Source organism: Ostrinia furnacalis, unplaced genomic scaffold (assembly GCF_004193835.3).
Source record: "Ostrinia furnacalis isolate ACB-3 unplaced genomic scaffold, ASM419383v2 OfSCF4105, whole genome shotgun sequence".
Taxonomy (NCBI): Eukaryota; Metazoa; Arthropoda; class Insecta; order Lepidoptera; family Crambidae; genus Ostrinia; species Ostrinia furnacalis.
Window position 1 is genome coordinate 703,401 of NW_021134344.1, and position 19,505 is coordinate 722,905.

Genomic DNA, 19,505 nt, shown 5'->3' on the forward strand with positions numbered 1-19,505 from the left:
TCGAACGGCGAAGAGGACGCACGCGCCGCGCTGCGGCGGCCCGGCAACAACAAAGTGGGTCTTAGAGAAATTCACAAAGAGAATCGAAAAGCGTTCCTTCGTCCGGCTTAAAATGAGCCACATTCGAAACCGGCGCAATGCTACGGTCACCACCCGGCGCGTGGCCTGCGAGCCTGCGAGCTGCGGCCGCCTGGCGTCAGCTGGGCGGCGCGGGCCGGGCGGGCGCGGGCCGCTAGTAGCGCAGGCAGTGCTCGTGGTGCACGGCGTGGTGCAGCGGCGCGGCGTTCTCCTTGTCGCGCGCGTAGTGCGGCGCCGCGCCGTGCTGCGGGCCCGCCGCGCCCGCGAACTCGCCGCCCAGCGCGCCCTCGTACTCGTCGCCCGAGCCGTCCGACGCCTCCAGGTAGCCGAACAGCCGCGCCGCGCCCGCCGCGCGCGCCTCCCGCCGCCGCGCCGCGCCCGCGCCGCCGTCCGCCGCGCCGCCGCCCACGCCCACGCCCGCCACCACCGCCGGCGCGCCGGTCCCGTTGCTCACGACGCCGTTGCTCACGACGCCGTTGCTCACGACGCCGTTGCTCACGACGCCGTTGCTCACGACGCCGTTGCTCACGACGCCGTTGCTCACGACGCCGTTGCTCACGACGCCGTTGCTCACGACTCCGTTGGTCACCACCCCGTTGGCGACGACGCCGTTGGTCACGACGGTCGTGACGGCGTCGGTGGCGGTGGACACCGTGGCCGTTGCGACGCTGAAGCTCCCGCTGGCCACGCGGCCCACGCCGGTGGGCACTTTAAGGTTCCGATGCTCGATGTGACTGTAAACATTGAAAGTTACTTTTGAGCTAGCAGCTTAGCAGTTGTGTGGCAGTTGCTAGGACAGAAGGTTTTTCAATAAAAAACCACAACTAAGTAAGCATAAATACCTAGATAGGTAAGTAGTTAGATGTTTTAATTTTGAATGAATTATTGTAAAGTAGCCCCAAAATAATGATAGCGGTTAGCCAGTGAGAACTCGTACCTATTCATATCTGGGGTCATGGGACTTACTAAATTGTAAAAGCTGAAAACGGGCTTTAGATAGTTATCAGGCATAGAATGTCTTACTGTGTCTCCCGCAAGTGGTGAGCGAGCTGGTGCTGGTCGTCCGCGAGGAAGTTGCACTTGCCGCAGGACTTCTTGTTGTGCACCTTGTGCACGTGCGTGGCCAGGCGCTCGGCGCGCGCCGCCTTGTACTCGCACAGCGCGCACGCGAACGGCTTCAGGTGCGTGTTGAGGTGCCGCTTCAGGCACCAGTTGTCCACGCCCGACCACGAGCAGTAGCAGCACGCGTAGCGCCGCTCGCCCTGTGGACAACAGCCGCTTTTTTGTCAGTGGAACTGAGTAATCTATACCGGTCCACCGTCTGTGCTTTAGACCAGAAGAAGTCCAAATAGGTTCATACTCTATTATTTTTTGTTTTACTGACTTTTTAGCTAAAGTTATTCACTTGGGTGATTTATCTCGTTACCTTTCTTCGGACGGGTGAGGAGGACGTGGCGACGGCGGCGGGCGCGGGCGGCGGCTGCGGCGGCTGCGCGGGCGGCGCCTGCTTGTGCAGCGCGGGGTGCGCCGGGTGCGCGGGGTGCGACGGGTGGCCGGGGTGCGGCACGAGCGCGGGCTCGGCCTTGGCGAGCGGCGCGCGCTCCAGCTTGACGGGCGGCGGCGCGGCGGGCGGCGGGCCCGGCGGCGCGGCGGGCGCGGGCGGCGCCGGCCGGAACTCCAGCGGCGGCGGGGGCGGCGGCTCCGCCGGCGGCTTCGTGTAGTAATGCAGCGCCTGCGTCGGCGCGGGCGCCGGGGCCGCCGCCGGCTGCGGCTTCGGCTGCGCCCGCCTGATCCTGTTCAAGTCGTACGGCTGGTCTCTGTGCATGCGCAGGAAGTGTTTCTTCACGTGGTCGGCGCGGTTGAACTGCTTCTGGCAGAGGTAGCAGTGGAAGGGCTTCTCGTCGCGGTGGATGTTCTCGTGGCGCGTGAAGAGGTCGCGGCGGTCGGTGGCGTAGGGGCAGGCGCCGCACGCGTAGCGCTTGCCGGCCTCGCCCGCGCCCGCGCCCGCCTCCGCCTGCACCTGGGCGGTCTCGGTGCCCACGCTGTTCCGCCTTTCGTTTCGCGCTTGTTCCACCTGCGAACGAGTCCTCGTTTAATATCAACATTAACTCGGCTGCCGCGGCCGGCGGGAGCGGCGGCGGGGAGCGTGCGGACCTTGGCCTTGAGGCGGTTGAGGTAGCGCGTGAGGTCGTCGAGCGCGGCGTTGTCGCGCAGCAGGTGGTCGGCGGCGGCGGGGTCGGAGTGGTGGTCGCGCGCCAGGTGCGAGCGCACGCCGCGCGCCCAGCCCGACGCGAAGCCGCAGCCCGTCACCGGGCACTGGAACGCGCGCGCCTGCACACGCAAATTTTAATTTGTTTATTAACTAAACTATGATTCAGTTATACTTGTTTACATGAATGAGGCATCTTACTTATTTTGAAATAAATTACTGTATTTTTCCTAATACCTTTAAGTACTTTATCATACAATAATAGCGTGTTAAATACGCACGTAGTACGATTAATAAATTGGTGATTAATGAAGTTTAGGTTAGTATTATAAACATTAATGAAGGTTTATTATCTTATCCGTCTTATAATTACTTATGTTGAAGGATGATGTCTGTACAAAGATCTTTGATAAGAGATAATTATGATAACACACGTGCGTCACAAACGGCAGAAAATTTCAAGAATTAAGTACCTTGAACAAAGAAAAAAATTAAAAGCAATGCAATTTTAATGGTAAGTATAATAAGTAGATAGATCCCTTATTTTTCTTTCGGGGTGTGACCCGCCAAACTTAATCGCCCGAAATTGTTTTGTGAAGACCTTTCGTCTTTCATTGTTTGAATAATCTTTGTCATATGTACTTGTTGTAGTAGATGGTTAAGTGAGTGTTAAGGAAAATAGAGGTCATCATCATCATCTCAGCCTTAGGACGTCCACTGCTGAACATAGGCCTCCTCCAATGCTTTCCATGTTACCCGGTTGGTAGCGGCCTGCGTCCAGCGCTTTCCTGCTACCTTTATGATGTCGTCGGTACACCTTGTGGGTGGACGTCCCACGTGAAACAGAGGTAAACCCCGGTATATTTGAGTATAAAAACCTGTGAGTGCGTCCCCAGCCAGTGCTCGGCGATGCGCGCCATGAAGCCGACGCACTCGCAGTCGGCGCACTTGAACAGGCGCTGCGCGGGGTTGTAGGACGCGATGCGCGAGTGCGCCCACGCCAGCGGCTCCTCCGCCGCCGACCAGCGGTCCTCGGCGCTCGGGTCGATGCGCGGCGTGAAGTTCGCCTGCACATACCACCAGTTTATACCAAAAGCAACTTGAACCACTCTATAAAGAATGAGGGTTTAGCGTTTCTAGGGTTGTCTTAATAGCACTATTGTAGGTATTTAATAAATAATAATAATAATAAATATCCTTGGATATTTTACACTACGCCGAAACTTGCCAAACTAAGCAAAGCTTGTACTATGGGTACTAGACAACGGATATAAACATAATTAAATACTTTTTTTTGTAAATACATACATATAGAAAACACCCAGACCCGTCACAGAAATTAAAATTCATCATTTCAATTTCTGCCCGGCCGGGAATCGAACCCGGGACCTCTCGGCATAGTAGTCCGTTCTGAACCACTACACCAAACGGCCGAATGTACTAATTTTGATATTTTATATTTTAATAGGTATAATGTTTTAAAATTGAGTCTGTAATCTCCTCCATCGAGCTCGAGCTTGAACCAATCTCACGACACATAAATGTTGAGCAATGTTAGGCAAAGCAACCGGACCTGCAGTATCCCCGGCGGCGGGAAGCCGTTCTGCATGAGCGCGGCGAGCCCCCAGGCCGTGAGCGACTCCTCGGGCCGCAGGTCCTCGTCCAGGTCGCGCTCGGCCGCCGGGAACTCCACGCCCACCACGCCCACGCCCACGGCCTCCTCGCCGTACAGCTTCTTGGTGATCTCCTTGAACATGTCCTCGCAGTCCATGGTGAGCGACGCCACGCCCGCGCCGGGCCCGCCCTCCATCATCCGACTAGCTCACCTGGGAACAATTTCAGCATCTGACTATTTATGACATCCATGTATTTATAATATTAATCCATGTAAGTATTTATAGTGTAAGTACCTATACTGATAATGGAAATCAATAAATTGTCTCAGAATCGAGTAAGTAATTTAACTTCACTGCAATTATGTACTAAATATAATATGTAGTTGGGTATCAATTTATTAATTTGAAAATTTACACTGCAGTTTCACTAAACAGTAATTACTAGGTACTCGTACTTCACGGATTACTGCAGTACTAATGTAATTCATTTATCATCATCATCTCAGCCATAGGACGTCCACGGCTGAACATAGGCCTCCCCCAATGCTTTCCATGTTGCCCGGTTGGTAGCGGCCTGCGTCCAGCGCCTAATGCAAATGTAATGTAATTAGTTCAATTCTAAACGAAACATTTTGACTTCGATTTGACTACTTTAATCAACCCTTGTGTCGTAGGGATTTGTCAATTTGAGTTTCTGACATACGATAGTGCGCCACCGTATTTATAATTGATATACATAATACTTAAACATTAATGAGATAAAGTCAATGACCATAGTATTTAAGCGCGGCACCCTCCCTGCCTAGCGTGTGTTTGGGCAACACAGCTGATACGTGGCGGCTAGTACTCCGGGCGCTGGAGGCAGCAGTATGGGATGCACCCGCCCTGCAGCCCCCTCGCCCGCCCGGGCGGCCCCGCGGCCCGCGACTCACATTTGCACATTTTATTATGAGCTTGGGTCTGACTGACACCAAAGTTCGGAAAACTTTTTGTGGGCTTTTCGTTTTATTCACCAGTTTGTTTGTCGGAATGCAATCTAATCTAAGGAATAAGTAGGTAATAATTAATCAACCTAACACTAGAGTTCGATTGAATTGTAGTTTTGGAACTTAGTCTTGCAGTCGATCTGGTAATGGAGCCAAAAGGTGACTAGAATAGAAAATAATGAGTGTTCATGGTCCTTTTGTTCCTAAAAAACATATCAACAGAATAGAGTATCTCCTTCTTTTTTTGAATTCGGTTAATTAAGACCAGTGACGTTACAAGTGCCATATTTATATTTAACAAACTGAATACGAGTATGCTTACATCTACATAAGTACCTAATTAGGTACTTCTTTTTCGTTGTGAAAACGAATGCTAATGCTATGTGAAAACAAAAAACATGGACTAGCTTGGCAAGGCTGTTGCAAAAAATTGAGTTAAATAAATGTTTACTCCAATCAACTTGAAATAATTATGTTACAAAATGTAAATTGATGTAAAGCGTACGTAAAAATGGTTATGAGGACGCACGTAGTAAAACGAAGTTAGTAAGTAAAGCTAGGCGCGATGCTACGAATGCTACGGATTCATCATGCGGCATGTGTACAGTGTACGTACAGTCACCGACAAGGGCCTGCCGCGGCTACATGGCCGCTACCGTGGCCGCTACGGCCGCGATATTTGTGTATAGGAAATGTGGGGATTCCCTCTTGATAAAGTAATGATTGATTAACTAAACCCTGCTTTATCCTTAACCTTCAAGCAGTATTGATTGGAGTGAACCGGTACTTGAAAGATTATTATGCGAGAGAAATGGTAAAAGGGGTTTTAAGTATTCCACATGTTTTTATAACAAATAAAAACAGTTCATCAAAGGATCTAAAATGATAACTTTCACCGCTTACACCCTGCGTCAAGTCCTTTTACCTCCCTCCGCGTCAAAGCCTCGCGCATATCGCACTCGCGCTGCGTCAGCGCCTGCCGCGGGCCACCGCTGCAGACACGCGGACCACAAAGCAACGCGATTACTCATAGATCGATAAATCACGGAAATAGTTTGCGGTGCGGCCGCGGGAGTGTGATTTATTTACATTCACGCATGTCATTATACCTACGCAGATAGACAGACGCGTCGCGGGCGCGGGAGGCTGCGGGCGGTGCGGGCCCCCCGGCCTCCGCCATCAATGGGCGAGCGCGCGCCACCAGCTGCTGCCGCTGCAGCCTGCTCCCGCCGGCGCCGCAGCGCGAGCGGCCCGCTCCGGAGACAGCCTCGCGGCCGGAGTCGCTCACCTAGGTACGCGTCCGTGGAAGCGTGGTCCGCACGAGAGCCGCAGGCCGCTATCGATCGGGAGAGGCGCAGCGGGTGGGGGCGGGCGGTCGATGCGGCGCCGGCGCTCGGCAGGGCGCGAGAGGCGAGTCAGCACCGGGCGGCGCGCCGGCCGCGACTGACGCCACCCGCCGCCGCCCGCCCCCTCCGCCCACCGCCCCCGCCCGCCGCCCGCCGCCCGCCGCCCGCCCGCACCCATTCACGCCGAGTATTGACCGACTATCTAAGTACGTGCTACGCGGATGAGCCTTCCACCTTCCCCGTTGCGTTCGAACGCTTACAGGATTCAATGCGTTAAAGAATATTTGGTATAATCTACCATACCACTATGAAAAAACAAACAATTGCATCGACGGTAATTGACAAAGTAATCAAGGATGATGTCATTTAATTAAAATGTGATATACAAAATAATAGTTTTTTGAATCGAGTTTGAAGAGAAATCACTAAAGCGTAACTGAATACCACAAGACAGCTCTCAAAGATACGGTCCAAGATGTAGTCAAAATTGGTTAATTTTAACTCTGAAATGCAGTAACAGTACTCTGCTCTGGGATATCACGGGTAAAATCGGATTAGAGCTTTCTCGAGGGTAAAATGCTGTGCATAATAAGCATAAATAGATAAAACTTGTCAACCAATCGCCAAAAATTCAACAAACTACAAAGTTCCATTAGCGCTTTATGGATCAGTCTACTAAACTCATTTTTACCTAATATTGTTTTTTACACCGAAGTCATTTCGTCATAATTAGATACTTATGTAATTTGTATGTTTAAAGTTAGAATTAATTAAGAGTTCCTAGAAACGCGACGAAGTTTTAATTTTTGATTTACGTGAAGTTTCTACATTGAAATAATTTAGTATTTCTTTAATGAACCGGTGAAGGTCTCGTAGCCGCTACGAGCGCTACGGAGCTACGGCCAGCTACGGCTGCCTACGGAGCTACGCTAGCTACGAACCGTTCCACCATTCTCATAATTTATTGCAGTCGTAGCTTTTTAAATTCAAATTCTTTATATTAAATAGCTTATTAAGTGTTACTAGTTTACATAATAATACTAGTATAGTGTTATAGACTCAAAACTTTTTTATATTGTAACAGGAATATAACATGCATTACTTATTATTATTGTTGGTGTACGTAATAAATAAATAAATAAATTACTGCATTGCAAGTACTGCACTGCATTATTCGATATTGCTTATACAGGTTGTATAATGCGTTCGTTTACATGCGTCACAAACATGGATAAAGCATTCATAATTAATTATGTAGTTATAATGGGTAAGCTTTGTCTTTTTAATCTTCGTTTCAGCCAAATGACGTCCACTGCTGGACATAGGCCTCCCCCAAGGTTTTCCACAATGAACGGTCCTGCGCTGCCCGCATCCAGGCTCTTTAGCTGTCTTTTTAATACATAGTTGATAATTTATATTTCACTCATTGAATTTATCCAGGAGTTGCAGCCGTGGGAAAAGTCCTTAAATAGAATATTACATATACATCATACATGGGCGTGTTTGGTTTTGTTGTACCTGTAATATTAATTTAAAGTTAATGGATAGGTAACCATCCATCACAATAGTATGTCGTTGAGAAGAAACAAACAAAAACCTATAAATTAATCAGACACAGAAGAGCAAGCCAGAAGCCATTCGCTCGGAAATTGGGCCAATCTAAGAGCAATTAGATAGAGTTTTGTCTATTGTAGAGGTATCTTAACCTTTACTGTTGGATTATTGGTAATTAGATAAATAAAACAAAATATTCAAGATTTATTACGAATTTGGGTTGTTACAATACTTGTTGTCGTTAGATATATTTCTACTCTAACATACGAGTAATGTAATCTAAATGTAATGTAAGTATCAGCCGCATAAATACTTACAATACGTATTTATTTGTGTTTATGGTAACAGAGTAACGATCACAATGATGTCATCGCAACGCATGTACTCGGCGCTTTCGCGTTAATTAGGTTACATCGGGCGTGGTGTACATGCGTGGCCGCGCGACCTACATCGCGCCGGAGCTTCATCAATCATTTTATCGTCGCCATCGAATCGCCTCGCAACGTCTAGGAAAGTTCTCTTCGTGCGAGCGATCGAGTCGGCCCGCCGGCGCTCGGCGCTCGGGCCGGCGCCGATGCGTAATCGGCCAGGGCGGGCGGCGCGCGCAGCGGGCGGGCGGGGCGGCGGGNCCGCTAGCGCCGGCGTGGCCGGCGAGGCGCCCGCCGCACCCAGCCCGCCGCCCGCCGGCAGGTGAGCTCCGCGGCCGTCGTCGCCGCTGACGCCTCGATCGATGCCGCGCATGTGTCCGCCCGCAGCGTGCATCCTGGATATTGACCGTGTGCCGTTCGCTGGAGTGGCCCGATTCGCGCGTCCGTGATCGATCGTCGGCCGCTTTCGAGGTCCCGATGCCGCGCCGGGCCGGACCCTCGGAGCCCTCGTCCGCGCCCAGTGGTCGCCCGCGCATCCATGGCTGCGCGAGGCCGGGAGCCGTCCCCGGCGAAGGTTTCTGCTTGTCCGGTTGAGGTCGGCCGGCGCTGGTCGCGCGCGGTGCGCCTGCAGGAGGGGAGCGGCGGCGCGCGCGCGTTGTTTACACGCGGCGCACGGATATAGCGGCGCAGTAAACACGCGCCCGCCGCCGCCGCCTCAATGGGAGCGCTTGACTATAAATACGTGGCCCGCGCCCGCCCCCCCGCGCCGCGCAGCCCCCGCGCCCGATCTGGACGACCCTCACCTACTACCCTCCAAATTATATTTATTTTAGCGTCACATCTCGTATCAGCACTTCCGTAGCTATCAGCTAGCAGCAGATATCATGTTGTTTTGTTCTAAGCGGGAGATATCTTGTAGTTATGAAAGGTCAGTGTTGATAAAAAACACAAATCTCATTGTAAAATGCTGTAATAATAATATCTCATTATTCTCTATAAAATACTATATAATGATAGATTTATCTGTATAAATATAGTACAAAATAATATAATAGAGTGATACTGAAAAGTAAACAAACTGGTACTACGATAGTGCTGGGCATAGCTAGCAATGTAGAGCTTTTTAACATCCGAGATATACATCCGTTATTTTTTTTACTCACTTCCGAGTTAATGAAAGATTTGTCGCATAATTATTTCCCTTTAAGGTTGTCCCGAAAGTTACCCGTAAATATTTTTTGTAAACCGTCTTTGTTAGTAATGCAGATGCTGTAATTCTATCAAACATTACATTAATAACTGAATATAACCCTAAGACGTCCACTACTGAACATAACATTGTAGGTTGTCCCCAATGATCTTTGTGCCATGTTGTATGAATGAATGAGACACGTGTTGTAGTTAGTCTCTGATATTAATCTGTTTATTAATGCGAACTGTGTGACTATTTATACGATATAGATTAAAGGTAAATGACGTCACAGCATCAGCACTATACGTGATAAATGTGCTGACACTGTGAACGTGATCAAGATAAGATATGAAGAGATTTAGTATTGTGCATACCGGCACAATCTTCATCAAAGACATTCAGTGCTAGCCTCTCATTAAATTTCCGACAATTACTTAATCACATCATCGTTAGGTCGCGGGCGCGGGCGGCGGTTCCACGATGCGCTTTAAGCTCGAGAAAGCTTGCTGCATTGGTCGTGCATTCGCTCGTTTGCGCTATGTCCTCAGTTCGTTTCTACTATATTTTGCTGGTTTTCCCATTTTTATGAATTTTCTCAAAAATGCGTTGTTATGCCCTGATCTTCGATATTGGCACGCAGTACTTTAAAGTGTGAATATTTAGATCGTAGTACTGGCAATACTCGTACCTACTGTTATAGCATGTTGTATTTACTCAGCTGCCTGTGCACTAACCTATAGAACTAATATTATATTATACAGCACGCGATTGTACAAAACGCATATGCGTACAACTCACATTAGTGTTTTACTTATTATTTACACTGTATAAAACATTACTAACAAAATATACTCGTACCTATAAAGAAACACAAAAATAGAGATTTTACTCATAGATGTTCTACATTTTGCATAATTTTGAAAATAATGGTTAAACTACATTTATCTCAAAATCCCAATAATAACACATCCCTATAGTTATCTGAAATGTTTTAACAAAATGGTTTCAGGACTAGAGGTCGATTCTAGTAGGCAATAATTCATTAAAAAAAGAAAAGTACATACAATGTTCTGTCAGTTATTACTCTGGAACCGCAGGTTGTTTACAATTCTTCGTTTGGAATTTCATATTTGTAAAAAATATGAAATGGTTTTACCGTGAACTGTGGAACAGTCGTGTTCAGTGTTTAGTGCAAAATCGCGGCAATTCACGAATCCAGTCGGAAGTGTGGGCGGGGCTCCGGCCGCTTCACCGGCGCGGGCCCGCTGCACGGGAGCACCAACTCCCGCTTCAATCGATACTTTTCTCGGCAGTTTCACCCGCCGTAGAGCTGCTACGACCCTGTCACCTGCTTAACATATCACTACTGGCATTGTCTTACTACTTTCTTTTAAAAAACTCTGCAATCTTTTTATTTAGTGGATTAATAACGATAGAGTTACAAAAATGTGTGTTATTCCTTATCTTTTGGCTTTGTCAGTGATGATTAGTGGACTAGACGTGCTTCAAAATTGTCTGTGAATGTTTTATAAACAACGGCGTAATCATAGGTGAGGTTTGTGCCATGCCATAACATGTTTAGGGTCAATTTATTTTGCCATCATCTTGACGTGCCGTGGGTACCTACCAGTTTGCATACCAAACATACATGAATGAATTGCTTCGTCATTGTAAAGTTCGTAGACTGACCTTTGTCCTCAGTGAATGAAATTACTATACGTCCATAGAACTGTTAGATAAAGTTTCATGTAGGGCTAAGGATTCTTACGTCGTACTTTAACAGTTGTTATGAACCAACCAAGTGTTCTAATTGAATAAGCTTGATATGCTAGAATATTGCAAATTAACTAATTTGCCAAGCTTCACGAATAACAAGCGGCCCATCTCGGCTTCGCATTGGTAGATAATAATAATATAGGTAAGTATTTAACAAAAAATGTTAAAAAATTAAATACAAAAGATATTTGTACACTTGTTAATCGGAAAGTACTTACCCCTATAATCAATAGTACAAGAGTTAACACAGCAAGTTCAAAGTGGGGCTGTGCTTGATTAACATCGGGCTTTATTTAAAAATATTTAGTATCATAACTCGTATTTTCTAGGCTTTCTTTTATTTTTCACAAATATTAATTTATTTTTCACGTGTTTTTATTTTTGCCCATATTAATATAATGTTTATGTTGAAATTATGCTTATTTAACGAAGATAGGTACTCGATATGCTTTACTCATGTTTTTTGTGGATTTTATTCTCAGCAAAGCGTAATAATATTCGTTGTGTCGCAGTGCCATTGAATGTTGAACAACGTTTATTATAATAGACACATACATTATATGGATGGTATTAAAATATTTTAAAACTAAATTACTTGATATAATCTACAGCAATAAAATATTATGATAATTATGATTAATTTAAGGATATGGAAAAATATCATAGAATATATCGGTCTCGTTGCAATTGTTTCTCCTGCTTAAGAAACAAAAAGAAAGAAAATATTTTTGTACTAGCTTTTGCCCACGGCTTCATCTGCGTGAAATTAGATTTGCCACAGATCATTTAAATTATAGCCTATATGTTATTATGATGTATAAACAATAATACTGTAAACCTCAAAATCCATTCAGTAGTTTTTGCGTGAAAGAGTAACATGTTAGGTAGTTATATCCATACAAACATTCGCATTTATAATATTAGTAGAATTGTCTCGTAAAGTCTGTAGAAAAGCAAGCGAGATATTATGCTTTTAGCTTGGGGTGGTGTATTAGATATGTAAAGGTTTCATACATGTTTAAAATCACAATTTACAGAGGCGATGAAATGTGCTTTCAAGCACAAAGTAGCGTTAACTTGTCAAAACCACGATTGTCATCTCTACATAGTAGTTACTGACAGCCAATCCAAAATTGTTAAAAATCAACCAGAACCCCAAAATTAATTTAAATTCAAATAGTTGTTTTATTATTTATTCAATAAACAATTTTATAACATATTTACATAAACTTAAAATAAAAATAAAATAAATAAAAACTATTTACAAAATAAATTAAAAAATTGAATCGTTTATTCAGTACATAGCATTAAGCCCTTTCCTGGGCACTTATACACGTCCCAAATAATAGCTTGCCCTACCACCACTTCGGGACAACATAATATGAGCTGGTGCTGAGAAGAAGTGGCGGAAGAAACTAAGTCACCTTTGTCAGCCTCGTTTTCAATCCAATACAGTAATTTATAGCTTACATGATAAGTGCGACAATAAGGCGAGCTAGGCAGGTAAATCCACGCACTCTTGTCATTTAAATAATCATTTACTTTATAGTATCCTTTTTTCATAAGGATTTTCTTAACCTGTACTTTGAATTTATGATAATTATTTTTATTAATTTAATTGCTTAAAACTATTAAATATAACATTTTTGTAAGCTACCTACATAAGTTTAATTTCCAGCAGAAGCTTTTTATTCTGTACGCAGTTATTTAGTCAATGTTGAACGTTAACGGAAGTAGGTAAACATTGTGATGTTAATTTATCAGACGCTTTTTATTTTATTTTTATTTTTTATATTAATATACAATATAACATACATGTTAATAGGTATATGGAATTAAAGATACTTAATTGCTTTGCCTATTAGAAAGCTTTACGTATGTATGTAGAGTTGGTACTTACATTTTTTTATTTATTTATTAGGTACACCAACAAATTCTAAAAAGTAGTAGCACAAAAGTGGGAAAATTTTCATTCTTTATTAATTACTAATTAACGGTTGAATTTACCGATATCTTTGGCTGGCCCATGGAGTACCTAAAGCGATCAGCACATAGTTATATTATGTATTCGTCGTATACAACTTTTTGGCGTTTTGGAATTTCTGTAAGCGTACAAGCTGCTTGTTTATTTTTAATAAATAATAATTATTTATCTATAAGAATTGTAAAAGGAAGGTATAGGATAACAGGGATTGGGATGCTCTCGTGCTTTCATGTGATAGACTAGGTTATCTACTGCCACTTTTAGCCACTACATAGGTAATATAAATTATTTAGATATCTAAACCAGCTATTTTTTTGATTATACAGCTCATGGCAAATGATTAATTACCCGACTACGGCAAAGCCAAAGGAGGGTTATGATTTTGACAGGCTATGTATGTATGTATGTATGTATGTATGTATGTATGTATGTATGTATGTTCATGTGTTCCCTCGTAACTACTAAACTACTTATCAGAATTCGACAAATGACATATCATTAGAAGCGTCTTAATTGTCCGCTGGTTATAGGCTATATGGGGTTTCACAAAATCTAATGTGGCGCCCTCTAGCGGACAAAACATACAGAGTTAAAAAATAAAGTTAAGATAAATATGCCGTGTTTGGTATCATTTGAAAGCGCTTTATTTGCACATTTTGAATATATATATATTACTAGCATTTGCTTGTGACTTTACCTGTATTCAAGGGCTGATTGCATATAATTCACATCTTTTCGTTCATAGCTTCTTTACTACTTATTACTCNACCTACCTACCGTAGCACTTTGACAACGTGTGACTACGCCTTTCCAAACGTGAAAATTACTATGCAACTACATTAGCAACTTTGTTCAGTTCAGTATTCTGAAAATCTTGTTTTGTACTTTTTCAGCGTCGTTTTTTGTCGTAGTTGGGTTTTTTTGCACCCTGATTGTAGCTGAACACAACTGGCTTGCAAAAGTATATATCAATACATTTTAAATAAAAAAAAACCTGAAAAAGAGTTTATTAGGTACACCAACAAAGTCACATACATACAGTTCATACATTTTAACATGGTTGCTAGTTTCCTAAAAAAATTTTTTTAGTCCGTAATGTTTAATATCAAAAAATATTGGACACATATATTTTTATTTGTCAATCTCACAAATTATATAGTTATGGTGCGTTGAAGTTCCGCACGACGTCACAACGTGCGGCACTTTTATGCACGCATTGACGTCACGGGCCTCTTCTTATGAACTTTGGCGCGCTTTATCTGTTTCAATTTTCATTAGTTTGAAAAAGTGAAAAATACGTGTAGAGTATTTTTTGATAAGTTAACTGACGGAATAATTAAAACTCTTGCTTTTTGACCCAGGAAACATCCCTATTACAGGTATTTTTTTTAAAGTGTGGTACTTAATTTTGCAGGCCAGGTCAGTGCCAGTGTAGTATTAATAAGTAGTACTTACGAGTATTATTCACTCGGTAATGTAAGTAAGCATTCAGAAACACCTCTCGTCGTGCTGTGCCGTGTGTGTAGTGAACGGTTGTCGGTTGCAGATGTGCAGCCTGTCGGCGCTGGCGCGCGGCTGCCGGCCCGCGCCCGCGCCCGCCGCCAAGCCCTGCTGTCTGTGCTGGTGCTGCTGCTGCTCGTGCTCCTGGTGAGTGTCGCACGTGCAGCCTGTCGCCTGGCGCGGGCCGATCAAAATGTATATAAGATGCGGGTCGGTGTACGAGCGGATCTCTGCGGTCTGCGGTTTTACTCAAACGGCTCAAAACGACAAAGTACCTTTGTGGCAAGTTGTGCGATAATTTAAATAGGTATTTTTTACTGAAATTTTGTTTTTTTCGTACCAACATGGGTAATTGACATGATAGTAAAAACAGGATGCAATCATTAATTTTTAGTGGCAATCTATTAGAAACATTCGTGAGGTTAATTTAGAGTTAAAAAGAAACAAAACATGTTAATTAATATTTATTATTGTTGTTAAAATAATATTCATAAGGCAGGAATATATGTACAATTAAATACTTATTTCTTGTTTCAGGGCTAAGTGGTGAGTACGAGCAACTGCCGGCATGCCGTCGTTGGGCTACAGCGTGTGCCTTCTGGGCTGCCTCCGATGTTACGTCGTCGGGTGGTTTTTAATTTCACCAATGGTTCAGTAAAAATATTAATTTTAAAATTTTAAATGTCCAACTTTGTACACCGAAAGTATGCTTACTTAAATAGAAATGACACGTACTCGTATTAAGTAATAATACGAGTATGTAGTGTAGGTATCAATCGTTAAGCGTGCACAGATGGGTGCAATATTATCTGTACATATAAAAATATGAAAAATTTGAAACTGATATCGGATATAATGCACATTTTACCTTTTCATTTCAATATAACAATTTCTAAATATAACGAATAACTTTCATGCATTGAGGTTTGTGGAGTGAGGAGGAATTATAGCATTTGGTTTTTATTTATTTATTTTATTTGGTGCACAAAACAGAGATACAACCATAACATACCAAAGCATATAAAGCAGGTTATAAAATATAACTTGTTGCAGCTCCAATAACAAGTGCACACAACATACAAATCGAGTTAATACTATACATCGTTCGTTCGTTTCAGCCAAATGACGGCCATTGTTGGACAAAGGCTTCCCCCAAGGCTTTCCATAATGAACGTCCCTGCGCTGCCCGCATCCAGGTTCTTCCTGCGACCTTTACCAGATCGTCGGTCCACCTTACTCAGAAAAAACAATTATTTGATGTTAATTAATAATGAAATGAATAAGTTTATAATTATGATTAAATTGAAATTAATAATTATAATAATTTCCTTAAGATATTAGTAGATTGTTTAAAGGTTCGTGTTAAAGTGTGTGTGTTTGTCAGCCTGGCGGCGCGCGGCTCGGAGGGCGGCCCGGGCAAGAAGCCGCGCGAGCCCGGCCCGCAGGACCCGCTGCTCGCCGACGGCGACGCGCCGTAAGTGCCGCCTTCTGTGTTCCTCGCGCATGGCTTGCCAGCTCCAAAATTACAAAAGGACTCTGTGCTTCATTTGGCATACATGATGACATGCATGACATACCTTATAGCTAAGTGCTATATCACGTGGTGCAATTAGTGTCATAGCTCATGAGTGAGTACCACCTTCTTCGACTGAACATTCTGTGGCTCGACTTTCTACTGGCGCGGCAGCCACATATAAAAACCTAACAAAAGCCGGACAAGACAATAATTGGCCGGGCAAGTCCGTAAAAAGCCAAACATGTCGCCGGTTAAAGCCGGACCTGGCAACCCTACTCACGCATCCACTGAACTGACTCTACCCTGGCGAATGGTCTCGGTATTAACTCAATATCTACCCAAACGATCTACATCAATTACTGACAATTATCACAGTGATTTACAGTGTTTATACCTGTGTATATATTTTCCTGCAACACGAAACACACAATCATTTGCCATCTGCTCGACATAATGCTCAACAATGAAAGACATAAGTAACAACTTCAGAAAGTTAGACCGTACTATAAACTACAAATGTTGCCACTCTAAAATTATAAAATACTTATAGTGTTCACAGAAGATCTGTAAATCCAATGTTATCTACAACCTCCATCCCCCCTCCTTACTATCTAGTCTCCCGTAAGGATCAATTGTCCCCATTCTCCCCTAACTAAAAGATGCTAAAAGTGATTGAGATAGATAATTCAGCTATCTGAATTATACAACTAGACATTTAAGGTGACGTGGCTTGATCATGCAACACATCTAACCGCCTCTGTGGTCTAGTGGTAAGACCACCTGCTTCAGACGTAGTGGTCCCGGGTTTGATTCCCAGTGGGGGCACATTTTGGTGGTAGGGCTTGTTCTAAGTTTGCCTGGCTAGCTACCACCATCTTACCTAAGTCTGTTGCCATAACAACAATGTTAACATCATTGTTTTGTTCCGGCAGTTAGAGGTAAGATAGCCAGTTCCACTGTGGTTGGGGATTCCGGGTGAAGCTCGCTTTCACCTTCGGCCTGATCATCACTTATCATCAGGTGAGATTCAGGCCAAGAGCGTCCTCATTGTAGATAAAAAAACTATTTTCAAACATTCAGTTCTACAGATTACAGTCTCTGAATACCGTCTTTGCCAGGCTTATTCCTTCCCAGGACCTGTCATTCTACTGTTGATGATGCAATACTTTGAGTTACCTATAGGTCAACTATAGTTGATTAAAATCAGTAGCATAAATCAACTTCGATATTATTCACTTTTTGTGCTTGTATTCCTACTCGTACAACACAAAACAAACCGGGTCTGGAATCTGGATTAAATACCTAGTCTAGTACCTAACTACTTTATCTGTGCTACTCTACGGTATCTATTGTTTCATAATCTTAACTTAGTTGCGATTAATTTCAGGCCGACACTTGAGGAGATCCAGAGTTGGGGACAGTCGTTCGACCGACTGATGCGGAGTGCAGGTAACGTGCCGAATTAAAAGTAAAGTGGTTATATTAAATACTGCCTGTAATCTGCTTTTGTTGACTTCAAGGGCTTGATTGAAGTAACCTAGTAAGGTTACTCGAGCCTATTCTATTTATTTGTTTATTAGTACACTAGAAAGTCACAAGCAGTGCGAGCATACTTATCCATACATTAAATTCATACAATTATAAAAGTATGAGATTTCACTAAATCCCTTTTATCTTTGTATGGTTGGTAATTAATTAATTTTGTCTCTTGCAGCCGGACGTAAAGTATTTCGCGACTTCCTACGCGGCGAGTACTCGGAGGAGAACATTATGTTCTGGCTGGCGTGCGAGGAACTCAAGCGCGAGACCGATCCCGACGCTGTCGAGGAGAAGGCGCGCTTCATCTACGAGGACTACATCTCCATCCTGTCGCCCAAAGAGGTAGGCGCGCTTGGCAGCATCAGGCGTGGCTGTAGCGCCGGCGAGGCCAGCTTGACACCTCGACGCGAAGGCGCGGTTCATCACGAGGACTACTCTCCATCCTGTCGCCCAAAGAGGTAGGCGCGCTTGGCAGCTTCAGGCGTGGCTGTAGCGCCGGCGAGGCCAGCTTGACACCTCGACGCGAAGGCGCGGTTCATCACGAGGACTACTCTCCATCCTGTCGCCCAAAGAGGTAGGCGCGCTTGGCAGCTTCAGGCCTGGCTGTAGCGCCGGAGAGACCAGCTTGACACCCTCGAGGGTCCTTCAGGGATTATTTTATTATCTTTTGTTAGGATCGTGGACGAGGTTTACAAAGCGCACTCAACTTGTTTAAATAATTTACTTGATGCGGGCAGCGCGAGTCATTGTGAAAATCTTCATATTTCAAGATGGTCACCGAAATAATTAAAAATACTTACTTAGCTTAACAATTAAAAGTTTTTACATAGTCTATTAAGATTATTTGAATATAAATGGACTTGGTCCTAAGAGTTGGACTTCTCTGTAATTCATTAAGTTTTAATAGGAACTGCAGAATTCTATGGGAACTGAATGTATTGGTTTGTTGCAGGTGTCACTGGACTCGCGCGTGCGCGAGGTCGTCAACCGCAACATGGTGGAGCCCACGCCGCACACGTTCGACGAGGCGCAGCTGCAGATCTACACGCTCATGCACCGCGACTCGTACCCGCGGTTCGTCAACTCGCCGCTGTACAAGGCCCTCGCGCGCGTCTCCAGCGCCGACGCCGGCTCGCCGCCCTCGGGCTCGGCGCCCGCGCCCGCCGCGCCCGCCGCGCCCCAGTGACCCCGGCGGCGCCGATGCCGACCGACGAGTGGGACTCTCTTCGATACTGTTCGGTTCGCGAGCGCGGGCCGAGGTTCACGCCTGCCCGCGCCTATTTTCTATTCTGTATATAGTCTCGATATACGAGTACGTTGGTAAAACGGGTACTAATTTTGTACATAGTTAGCGTAAGTGAAAAAGTAGGTGCGCGAGCGGTTCGCCGCCGCGGCAACTTGGCTGGTCCACCTGCGCCCGCGCCGCGCCGGCCCGCAGGCCTACGTCGCACGTGCAGCTCGCACTATTCTAGTTAGAAGCAATAATAAGGTGGACCAATTAAGTTTGCCGGAGAGTCAACGAATAAAATTTGTTTTCATGTAATGCTGCTTTTCATTTTTCTTGTGTTCGTTCCCGAATCCTACCTTACGAAATTGATAACATACATTATCCCATCCCAACTAGTCCCAACTAATAATTTTAAAAATTCTTTCACCAATAGAAAGCCACGTTATTGCAGAGTGTCATAGGTTATATAAAAAACCGAAAAATTCCACGCGGGCGAAGCCGCGGGCGGTAATCTAGTGTGTTATAATTTTTAAATTACAATAGGTAATACATCTAATTTCGATCTATCTGTAAGCTCACTTACATTTTAAAGGTCAGTAATAGTTATTTAGGT

General features: G+C 44.6%; 2 protein-coding genes across 2 annotated transcripts; one reads left to right on the forward strand and one right to left on the reverse strand.

The window, feature by feature from the left end:
- Positions 1 to 232: 232 nt before the first annotated feature.
- On the reverse strand, positions 233 to 6,113 carry chn (zinc finger transcriptional factor charlatan). The gene is made up of 8 exons (XM_028312771.1): positions 6,003 to 6,113; positions 3,861 to 4,113; positions 3,166 to 3,354; positions 2,233 to 2,409; positions 1,505 to 2,152; positions 1,102 to 1,340; positions 456 to 812; positions 233 to 413 (listed from the first exon to the last, which is right to left on the reverse strand). The coding sequence occupies exons 2-8, from the start codon at positions 4,098 to 4,100 to the stop codon at positions 233 to 235; spliced, it is 2,031 nt and encodes a 676-aa protein (XP_028168572.1). The 5' UTR covers positions 4,101 to 4,113; positions 6,003 to 6,113.
- Positions 6,005 to 19,207, forward strand: Dhit (regulator of G protein signaling double hit). Its single transcript, XM_028312798.1, has 7 exons — positions 6,005 to 6,181; positions 14,656 to 14,756; positions 15,147 to 15,155; positions 15,994 to 16,083; positions 17,513 to 17,574; positions 17,840 to 18,006; positions 18,617 to 19,207. The coding sequence occupies exons 2-7, from the start codon at positions 14,656 to 14,658 to the stop codon at positions 18,848 to 18,850; spliced, it is 663 nt and encodes a 220-aa protein (XP_028168599.1). The 5' UTR covers positions 6,005 to 6,181; the 3' UTR covers positions 18,851 to 19,207.
- The last annotated feature ends 298 nt before the right edge of the window (positions 19,208 to 19,505 follow it).

Excerpts from the sequence above, each read along its gene's own strand:
- chn (XM_028312771.1), bottom strand. The coding sequence starts at position 4,100 with ATGATGGAGGGCGGGCCCGGCGCGGGCGTGGCGTCGCTCACCATGGAC. Across the intron at positions 2,410-3,165 it reads GGCTGGGGACGCACTCACAG|GCGCGCGCGTTCCAGTGCCC; the intron begins GTTTTTATACTC and ends TTGCGTGTGCAG. Across the intron at positions 813-1,101 it reads CACCACTTGCGGGAGACACA|TCACATCGAGCATCGGAACC; the intron begins GTAAGACATTCT and ends CAATGTTTACAG.
- Dhit (XM_028312798.1), top strand. The coding sequence starts at position 14,656 with ATGTGCAGCCTGTCGGCGCTGGCGCGCGGCTGCCGGCCCGCGCCCGCG. Across the intron at positions 16,084-17,512 it reads CTCGCCGACGGCGACGCGCC|GCCGACACTTGAGGAGATCC; the intron begins GTAAGTGCCGCC and ends GATTAATTTCAG. Across the intron at positions 18,007-18,616 it reads CCATCCTGTCGCCCAAAGAG|GTGTCACTGGACTCGCGCGT; the intron begins GTAGGCGCGCTT and ends GGTTTGTTGCAG.